At 42.3% G+C, this 11,200-nt stretch overlaps 1 protein-coding gene across 1 annotated transcript; it reads left to right on the forward strand.

Moving 5' to 3' along the window:
• The first annotated feature begins 2,085 nt into the window (after window positions 1-2,085).
• On the forward strand, window positions 2,086-9,979 carry LOC102200502 (methyl-CpG-binding domain protein 5-like). The gene is made up of 5 exons (XM_005738667.1): window positions 2,086-2,661; window positions 2,753-3,880; window positions 4,365-4,438; window positions 5,445-5,520; window positions 5,609-9,979. The coding sequence occupies exons 1-5, from the start codon at window positions 2,395-2,397 to the stop codon at window positions 5,669-5,671; spliced, it is 1,608 nt and encodes a 535-aa protein (XP_005738724.1). The 5' UTR covers window positions 2,086-2,394; the 3' UTR covers window positions 5,672-9,979.
• The last annotated feature ends 1,221 nt before the right edge of the window (window positions 9,980-11,200 follow it).

The following is an 11,200-nucleotide window of genomic DNA, read 5'->3' on the forward strand; positions in this document are numbered from 1 at the left end:
CCCCCACCCCCACCCATCCACCACAACTCCCCTACCACCAGCACCACCTCCAAACAAGCTTCCTGGCAGCGGACAGCACCACCAATCATCACTCGGTTGCCAAGGCAACCTCCCCCAGCAACAGCCGTCACTATATCATAGCAGTAGCGGAGAGGACGTGGGGAGGAAGAGGGGGGATGGCCGAGTCGTGGCTCTCAGCATTAAAGAGAGAGTGAGAGAGAGTGAGGGGAAGAAAGAAAAGAGGAGGAAAAAAATGGAGAACACACAGCTGCCCTTCAGCTACGTCGCACCGCACCAGCTGCTCCAGTCGCTGCTCTCTCTCTCTCACACACACACACACACACACACACACACACACACACACACACACGTCAGGCTGCTGAGATCCTGTATGCGCTCCGGCTTTGTCTGCATAACATTGCTGCTGGGCTTTCTCTTCATTCATTGATACATCTGTGGCCTCCGTGTATTTTCCTCATGTTCTGTCCTTGGATGCTTCGCTAACAAGTCTGGCTGTACCGTGCATCTGGCAGCGGGTCCATCTGTTAGGTTTGGGAGCAACAGATTGCTAATGTGGAACTTTGTTTCTTTGATTGTAGAAGCCACGGTCGGGGGACACTTTCTAAGCAACTCGTTTTCTAGGTTTAAAATCCACCGAACTGAGAGGTTTATTACACAGATGAACACAAGGGCACAAGAGATTTAAAAAAAACATGCTACAGCTGCTGAGATTTTTAATTATATTTATGATTTTTATTTATACGGCACTGTTGTTAACAGAGTTACAGAGTGCGTCACTGAATGAAGTTAAAGTATTATGGTGACGTTCCAGAAATACAACTGAAGACAAGGCAGAATAACAAAATATTAGACAGGATTTAAAACACACTACTTTAAGCCTTTTGATAAAATAACATAATATGATGCCATTTAAATGAGAAGTTTGTATTCTGGTTTGATTGGGCAGACTGGTCCACTAATTGGGAGCACTAATGGCAAATTATCTTTGTTTGCTAGCTGAGTTGCTTTCACCAATTTTAGCCCTAGATATACCTTTTATTTAATATTCTCTGTTTCCTGTTTGTGATCTCACCACTCAGTGAGTAGTTGGCGAGTGTTTGCAGGCAAGTTGGCATCTTACCTGAAAACTAGGATTAGCAGGTGAACCTAAATTGCCCAAGGGTGTGAATGTTTGTTCCCTGTGTTGGCCAGGATAGTTTCCAGCTCCCTGCTGTATAAAAGCTGTATAAGCGTTTAAGAAAATGGATGGATGGGTTCTAAAGTAGGAATGTACTCATCTAGTCCAATCCCGACTCAGAGCTGGATTCAGTATAAGGTGGTTTGGCTTCCTAGAGTGCTTAGGTGTAGCAGAGGGTCCGCTTTTCTGTGTGGTCAGGTGAGACGGTATTGCTGAAAAACTCTGACAGCTGTGATGTTGTCACTTGTCCGGTGCTCATTGGAAAAGCTTTTGTTGCACTATTACGGTAACGAAATGTGTTGACACTGACGTCAGTAGGATTTCACTTATCAGCTCCCCTCTGCAAGTGAGTTTGTGTGCATGTGTGAGGAGGTGGGCACACAGTGAGAGCAAGTAAAGGTGAGAGCAGCATGCAGTCACCTGATGATTTTCAAGCAGCATGTTGCGCTATCTGCAAATTAGAGACAGTCAACACTGCACTACAGTGCACCTTAGCACGTGCTCTTTTATTTGAGTTTAAAGAATTATAAGAGGAATGAGTGCCAGTCTGCGGCTGTCTGCTTATTAAATTCAGGTTTTAGATCAGCACTTACAAAAAAAGGTATCAGGTATAAGAAATGAAAAGTTCTTGCAGCGTTTGAATGCAAAATTATTATTAATTTATTAATAATTTGTTATTGATTATTGCACTGCAGAGGCTGGTGAGGAACAACATTTCGTTTCAGCTGTGGATTTCTGTAAATACCATGTGAAATGACAATAAATCCTACAAACTTATATTAAGTTAACTTAACTGAAAAATGAGAAAAAAAATAGGAAAGCAATCTCCTTATGTCCACAAGAAATAGATGGCCATTTGACGATTGTGTTATCTTATTGGTTAAAACAGGTACTGATTTGCAGTTACAGAAAAATGTTAAAAATTTGGTGATTCCCACCTCTACGAAATACAGTGAAGGCTCCAAACACTGGACCCTTTGGTAGTCTGGCTGGGGGCCACAGGTCCTTTGTTTGACATCCTTGATGTAGGCCATCCATTCTTGTTGATGAATGCAGTGAATATTGTGGATTGTTTTAAAAAATGTAACTAGAATTACACTTCAGCATGCTTTATCATATGTTTTACCAAAAATATAAAATATTGCTTAGTTCCTTAGTCGTGAAGTATCAGTGCTGTCTGTATTAAAATACACACCATGTCTGATGGTTCGAGCTCACCGGCCTCTCCCTGTTGTTTTGCAGGAAACCCCTCGTCACTTGGATGTGGAATGGGCGCTCTACAGCCACATGTCAACGCCGGTGGAGGTCAGATGTACCCGCAGCAGGTCCATCAGGGCATGCAGCAAGCAGTGGTATCTCATCCTGCCTACCAGGGGCAGCAGCACTTCTCCGACAACCCGCCCTACGCTGACAGCAACAACGCCAACTCCGGCTCCATGGCCTGCCTCTACCAGAACTACCAGGTGGAGCAATGAGTCATGTTTTGATCTGTGCAGTATTTCAGATGTTTTAGATGACATTTCTAATCACAATGGCCCCTCTCTGTATCCACAGCAGGGGATGCTGCCACACCCACAATTTGGGGAGGAGCAGCAGCCCCAAGGTGAGGGACTTCCTGCGGGTACGCCTAGCTCTGACAGAGCCCCCGGCGGAGGGCCAGAATCTGTGGACGCCATCTACAGAGCTGTTGTGGACGCAGCCAGCAAAGGCGTGCATGTAACCATCACCACGACAGTGAGCGGGACAACGCAGGCGAGTCCAGTGCACGCCCTCAGTGCCATGAGTGCCTTCACTGCCTCCATAAGGGAACCTGTCAACCTCCCCCAGGCAGTCAGCGCAGTCCTGCATGGGCACCAGGAAGGGGAGACCATACCCCAGCAAGCCAGAGTGCGGCAGGTGAGGCCTGGGCGGGGTCAGAAGAACATGGATCCAGGGAAGAGCACTCCGGATGGCCCTGAAGCCAATGATTACTTCCGTTCTCCTGGACGCGGGACTCCCAGGGGGCAGTGGGATGGGGACACTCATCATGGGGGAGGCTTTGACAGTCAAAACAACAACAACAACGCCTGGGGTGGTGAGGAGTTCCTGGAGTGCTCGACCCAAGTAAGGAGTAGTCCCTGCATGGAGAGACCTGCCAGTCTGGCCCCTGCGCCACCCTGCCCCACCGATGGGTCCAACGACCACGGCCTGGTGATGGCCCACGATAAGGCCTACCTCGATGATAGCTTCCGGTTCAACAACTGCGGTCGGGCACCAGCTAACTACAAGGAACGTCTGGAGCAGACGGTGGAACGTTGCGCCCATCTCAACGGCACCACGCCCCACTTCAACACCCGGGGCTACGGAGAAGTCCTGGGCCCTCCACGGCAGGATGACGACCAGTCACCCAGCTCCTCCACGAGCCTGGAGGGCCCTCTGGCTACAGCCAAAGACTACAGCCACTACAACGGCCACTTCAATGGAATGGCGCCCAGCCCTTCGGACACGAAGAGCCTGAGCAGTGAGGAGGACCTCCGGCAGCCAGACTCGCCCTCGTCGGAGCTGCTCCACTACCGGTCCAGGACCTTCAACATGGGAGAGCTGGTCTGGGGCCAGCTGAAGGGCTTCCCGCCGTGGCCTGCAAAGCTGGCCGGGGATGAGCAAGTGCACAGCGCTGCCATGCAGCTGCGGGAGCAGGCCAAGGTGAGGGGCCGGGGTAGTCTGTCACCACCTGTCACCATTTTGCCAGCCAGCGCCTCAGCCTGAGGAGGCTATGAGCAGCAATCCCAGTATTAAAAGTTTCAGCGAGTCTTGGATTACAATGAATTATCTTCCAATTAAAGGGAGTTGCTTGCCAATAAGTCGAGAATAACTCGTATTTGACTGTAACTTTCAAATATTGCAGCTTTGAAAAGTCAGAAGGAAATAGAGGTTTTTAAATTTCTGTCCAGCGGCCATCGAGGCAGATGGACTCCAAATTACTCCAAAAACACATCCACGGCTTTACCTGCCAAATCAGAAGTGCAGAACAGAGCATGTCCGACAAACGGTGACTGCCAAATTATCCGCTAGACGCGCCGAAGTGATAAACCGGAGTTCAAATTGAGCATCAGTTCCTGGTGCTTGGTGGGAAATTTTCAGTCTGGTGCTGAATGTGCTCAAATTGATTCCACTTTTCTTTGTGCAGGTAGAGCCAGAGAAGCTGAAAACACTAACTCATGACTTGGAGGCATTCGACCGCGCCGCCAAAAGAGGCCTAAAGTAAGTAACCTCACCCAGCACACTGGTGCTTCATTAATAATATAAACCCACCTTTGCTGTAGTTTGAGCTGAGCGAGGCCTTTTCGTGCTTCCTCTGATGATCTTTATCCAAAGTGGCATTGACACCTAGTGGTTAAAGATGGTGTCCTGCAGCAAAGGAGAGGCAAACATTTGTTTAAGTGAAACAATAAAACTTTAAACGCTTTGGGGCAAAAATAGACCATTAACCCTGAAGTGACTGAACTAAAATGACAGAGGTAGAGTCGGAATACTTTATTCAGTGGCTCTGTTTCCACAAACTACACATGTACAGCTTCTTTTTTCCAGGGTAGATATTAAAAACTGTTCTAGTCTTTTATTTCAATAATCCAAAATTAAAGCTTTAAAGGTCTGTTTAAGTGACCTATGTGTTACAGCACACTCGTATCATTTTAACACCCAAATATGGACACATTGGAGGTTCTGTAATCCTCCGAACAACAAATAATGATGGAAGTCATCACAGTGTATACTATAAACTTGTGTCAAAATATTAGAAGAGTGTAAAATTACAAAAAGATCAAATAGTATATAAAATCATATACTTCCCTGTAACTTCTAAATTATCTTTCCTGCACTGCTTATTCTTTTGGCTGCTCCCGTCAGGGAATCATCTGCCTCTATCTCACCCTAACGCTAGCTTCCTCCTGTGATGCCACCCCTCTGAATGTCCTCCTTCACTACATCCATGAACCGCTTGGCACCATCTCCAAACCATATAGCAGGTCTCACTCCTGTATTACAACAGTGGGACATTTTCAGTTAAAGAGCTATGAGAAGTTCATTAGAAGCATAAATAAACACGTTGGTCACATGGAGTTGAACCAGCTGCTTCTCTGGTCAGTTTCCTCATCCTGTAGATGGATTCAAGTGTAATAATTATTTTTTAAGCTACCTTTTTGTTGTAGTTTATAATTGTAAAGTTTTCTTCTGCTTAAAAGTAAATAATATAAATATTGTCTGACAGACCGGGGAAACTGAATAATCACTTGGAAGCTGCTATCCACGAGGCCATGAGCGAGCTAGACAAGATGTCGGGCACAGTGAGTATTTGCGCTTTTCCTCTCTTCTCATGCACTGCTGTTTCCCCCGCATTCACCACCACACCGTTTCCTGTGTGTGTGCCATCAGATCCCGTCGAGGGATCGTCAGGTGAAGCTCCCCAAGCCGAAGAGGAGGAAGATATCCAGATAACATTGAATGTGTTGGCCCAAGAACGTCCTCAGAGCCTTTCGGAGACTTTGTCCGTTCAGCCTTGATGCGATCTGAGCTCTCTAACAGGTGCTACACGTGGACTTTCAGTGGTACATCGTTGTTCCATGATATCAACTTGACTTAATGACTGACCACAGAAGGTGCTGGAAATTCCAATCACCACTACAGTTTATAGACTGTAGGAAAAAACATGAATACAGAAAAACATCAAAAACGGTTGCAATTTGTCTACAGCTCACTGAATTAACTATTTTTTTCTAGTATAAGATAGTAAAATAAACAAAAAAAGCTACAAGCATTACCTTACATATTTAAGAAAAATAGACAGTCCAAATATTTCTGATACATTTTCAATATGTATATAGATAATCCTGAAATTTCATGCTATTAAGAATTGTATGTAAATATTGTACAATGTCATGTACAACCGTACCTAATGCACATTTTATCTTTTATTGTACAAAACAAAGCAGAAGTGTACCAATGTCTTGGTTTCTATTCAGAAATGCGGTCGCATATGGCCGCATGCATAGGATAAATAAGAATACAGCCTAAAGCTTTTATATGATGAACTGTAAGATGTGCTGTTTTCTTTTTTCTTTCTTTTTCTTTTCTTTGTTGTTTTATTTTTGTAAGGGAACAGCGATGAAACTGACATGAGCTCACCATAACAGTAGTCACTCCAGCTAAGTGTTCATTTGTAATGGGGAGAAAAAACAGTTCAAAAAACACAGAATGAACTTTACCAGCAGAAAGTGTTCAGTGTCCCACCTCACCCACACCCTGTATCCCTACCCTCCCACACACCCACACCCTGTATCCCTGTCCACCCACAGCCTGTATCCCTCCCACCGAGACCCCAGCCGGCTCCACCAGTCACCACGTTGACAGGAAAGTCGTGTTACTTGGTCTGGTTCTGGGTTTTTCAGGTGTTGTAATTTATGAACAAAAACTTTTTTTGAGTGTTTTCAGAAGGAAAAATCCACTCAGACACTTAATTTTCCAAAACCTCCACAATGATTGTTTTTAGAAGAGGTTCATTCATTTAAAGTAAAAATGATGGGGGAAAAGTCCTAAACATGGGTTGTCCAGCTTCTGAAACGGCAAGACTTTTTTTTATGTTGTTGTAAATTAAATGCTATTAATTAATGTTGGACTTCAGAAGTTGAGCTCTTTCTGCCAGCGTGCTTACATGCACTGTAGTTAACTCCGCTGACGTTACATCTGCTGGCTGTGCAGAGTTTTTAACTGGAACAAGTGTACATTGCAAAACAAGTTTTAGCCCATTTTAGGCTACTGAAATGATGAATTGATGGATATTGGTGGTCTTGGTGCATCTCTGAAAAACATCCCTGATTTAATGATTTCAGTGGTTTGGGGCTGAGGTTTTTTGTGGTTTCTGAGTTGCGGCACAGAATAACGGAATGAGGAACCAGTTTTGAGGCTGCGTAGCGTCGGGTAGCAAGTGAGTTGGGGTTGTTTCAGTGGCAGGAGATTAATTTTGAACAGAATTTCAAGGGGTGCATGAGTGAAGTGTCTGGATTTCTTAGGTAGCCCATCCCAAATTTAATGTCATGAGCAGTTCCAACATTGGGGTTGGCCATTTTTGGTTGCCTTTGGACCGTTGGTCTTTGGTTAGCATTTATAGATTTGGCACCAGATAATATGACCCTGAGCTATCTTGTCTTGTCTTAGATGCCTTTAGCTTACCTTTAAACAGCTTTGAGAACCCCACATAGGGTTGCATTACACAGTGACACAGTAGCTTGGGGTAGTATCAGTGAACACAATTTCCAATAGCAGCCCAGCCCATAATCTCTGATGTCAGTGGTTCCAGCTTTGTGACTGGCAATTTTGCAGTGCTGTTGGGAGTGGCAGTTTTTATTTTGTAAAAATCTATGGAATAGGCGTCAGATTTGGCGTCAGCTTGATGGATGTAGCGCAGCCACTTCTGCCTTGTTGTGTCTTGAGGACCAGCCCGCATTTTGACAGTTTTAAAACAAATGTAATAAAGTATTAGGTTGTACAAGTTTAAGTAACTTCTTACAGTAGCTTCTCCCACCAGTGGGTCCAAATTTGAGACCGGCATTTTGTTTTAGTGTTTGTTTTCTGTTGGGGGGGCGGCATGCTAATGCCTTGCTAATGCCAATGTTTTTGGGATCTATACAAGTTGTTTTTTGAGGGGCATGCATCTGTAATACACTGTAAAACAAGAGGTAGTAGATACTGGGGGTTGAACAAGGGTTGGGGAAAGTTCTCTGGAACTACAATCATAATGGAAAGAATCTGTGTGCTGTCTGTTTGAAATCACTGTGCATTTCATGTAGTCTCAGACATCTGCCGCTCCAGGTTTGGGACCAGTATTTTGTGTTGCAAATGCATAGAGCTGGTCTAGATTGGGCACTAGCACCTACTAATTGGGAAATATGTATCAGTGGTCTAATTAAGACTTTTTCTTCTATGTCCTCTTTTATGAGGTTTTGGTTGACATTATTTTAAATCTGCAGATGGCATAGCTGGATGCTCTGTTGGCATAGGGTTAACTTCATGTCACTCGAGTGCTTACATGTAAAATGGCTTTTTTCAGGAGAAATCTTTTGCTCCCTGATTACTGAAACCATAAAAGTCCATCGCTACATGCATATAAACACACTGTGAGATGTTTAGAGACTCATCCTGGTCCATTTTCAGTATGATGAGTAAAATAAGCCCTGCTCTTAGATTTGAAAGCTTTAACTCTCATTGTTGGAAGTCAAAAAACCATAAACCACTACATCTGAAAATGCAGACAATTTCAGTTTGCTTTGTGTTGTAATCACAAACTTTGGCCAGTTATTAACATGGGTGGATTTTTCCTTCAGCAACAAGAATCACAGGCTGCATCGAACGATCATGTCATTGATTGTCGCGATCATATTCACATGCTTGTTTGTACAGTGACTGTTTTTATTTTTGTTCTCCACGTGTTTTTACCCACAGCTTTCAGTAGAGTAACTGACCTCCGAGGCATCTGAAGCAACACTAACTGGGCTTTCCAGAGCAGTGAAAGCGCTTTTATTTTATTTTGGTTTTCCATTTTAGAGGCCTTGTTGTTTGTTTTTCATATTGATGTAAATTATTTATGTACAGTACTCCATATTTATTTTAAGCTTTACAAATATGCTAGATGGCAATAATACTACCAAGAGTTGAGAACTCAAGCCTTATATGTGTATATGTATGTTTTCTTTCCTTTTTTAACAAGTGAATTGATCATGTATTCAGAGTCCACTACAAACAAAAAGGTCATATTCTGTCTTATTTAAGAAGTGAACGTTACAGATAAGTCTTTTTAATTACAGTGAGGTTTTCTAGTCTTCATGTTTTTACTTGTTACAGATTGTGTCATGGTAGAGAAAAAGAGCATCTTATTTATGAATATGCACATCTGATGTTGGTAATAAATGCAGTTTGAACACTACAAGTTATCAGTGTTTGAAGCTGAGAAGAATCATCATTCGATCGGTCTGACAGTATTGGAAACGGATCAAAACCACCGGCAATCTCTACGGAATAACCAAGTGCAATATTACCAATCGATGGCAAAGATCAACACTGCGAAACACTGCATCTCTCATTGTTTGGACTCTTCTGTGTTGCCTCTTTTGCTTTTCTTTCTTTCTTTTTTTCTTAATAGTCATCTTTTCTGATGCTCTAACCTGAGAGCAATGAAGTAGAAATTGATGTGTAGCTTTATTTTTACACGCCAGCCACAACCGTTAACCCGATTAGCCTCAAAGTTTGAACTAAAATACTGTTACTTGAACTTTATACGCAAGAACTCTAACAAATAAAAAGTTAAAACCAAATAATACACTACTGAAAGAACAGATTCCCCTTTGTCAGCCTCTAAAACAAGGGGTGCACCATTATTGGCCAAATATCCATACTGACACTGGTATCGGCCAAATATCTGCATCTTTGGTAGATTTACAGATATTAGAGGCCAATATTTTGCAGCAAGAACTAAAAAGACCTTTTAAACAAATTAGTTATTTTACCTGACATCAAGGGTGAAATTTTGTGCAACAAAAACTGAAAAAAAAAAATATATATAATTGCCCTTTGAAACATCCATTTCTGTGCTTTCCAAATGAAAACACTACTATGACTACATATCCATAACAAATAGAGCCTTTAAGTCAAATCAAATTCCTGCATTTTTAAGTCAAGTTGTACTGTATTTTCCAATGAGATGTCTCTCTACCTTATTGTGTTTTTGTGCACACTGAAAAAAACTGAGAATGTTTTTTTTGTTTTTTTAAAAAAGCTAATTTTTTTTCTTTGTTTTTCTCTTTTGTTTACTGTTAAAAATATCAGAATCAAACGCGAACACAAGGCATTGTTGTTACCTTCACAGCGGCAACAACAAGCAATACCTGTGAAGAATGTGTTTAAAAACACGTCCCCGTTATTTTCAGCGTGCACCCTTTTGAGAGTCGAGGTTTTGTTATTTTGTCTTACTGTAAACCTTCGGAGGAGATGTCCTCCGGCCGTTTTCCAAAATGTGACGTTCGCTGTGGAGAACATGTGAGCTGTTTCGGTAAAGTTCATTCTGCCTCGTCTCCCCTTCTCTCCACCTCTTTTAAAAAAATAAAAAACAAAACAAATTATGTTTTCTTTTTTGGTTTTTGTGCAATGACATGCAGGTTCCTGCACTTGTGACCGGAACCCCATGTGTTACGGATCTGTTATTGGTTTCTTGTAATTCGTGGTCAAGAGTTCAAAGCATTTTTTGTGTTTGAGGTGGTCCGTGCAGTCTATTTTACCCTCCTGTCTCCTTCCACCTGTGATTGTGTGAGGTGTGAGTGTGAGTTTTATTTTTTCCAGTGTTTGTTTCTGCTCTTTAAATCTCCCATCCTTTCGTTGTCAGTATTTTGTTTCTTCAACTTGTAATTAAGTATATATTTTCTCACTAATATATACTTTACAAAAAATAGACCTGCGTGAAGTATGATGTGCACTTGATTGCTCTTGTTTATTTTTCTTTATTTGCATTAATGTGGGCTAGGGATAGTTTGTCAGAGTCCATTATTTTGAGATTGTTTGGACTTTTTTTAATGGTTTGATGTACGCAGCATTTTTTTTGTAAATATTGTGAAACATTACAGGTCATGCAGTGATGTAACATTTTGAAAAATGTTGCACAGATGTTTAAGATATTAAAAACATGGTCACTCTTACTTGAATTATCTGATTTGTTGTGCATTTTTATGCCTTTTTGTGGAGGCCGGGTGCTTTTCCCCCCCAGGTTTGTTATTAAATATTTCTAAGAGGAAATTACTGAGAAAGTTTGGAGTAAAACCACGAGTCTAGTTTAAAGCTTGTTGTACACTGGCCTCTAGTGGAAAAGCAGGAAAGCACACTTATATGCAGGGTTTTTAACATTAATATTAAATATTACTCTTTAAATATCTGCTGTTTGTCACTCTTCAAATTGCCCCCAAATTTACCTGAAACCACACACAC

Source organism: Pundamilia nyererei, unplaced genomic scaffold (assembly GCF_000239375.1).
Source record: "Pundamilia nyererei isolate P.nyererei 1_Seehausen unplaced genomic scaffold, PunNye1.0 scaffold00085, whole genome shotgun sequence".
NCBI classification, from domain to species: Eukaryota; Metazoa; Chordata; class Actinopteri; order Cichliformes; family Cichlidae; genus Pundamilia; species Pundamilia nyererei.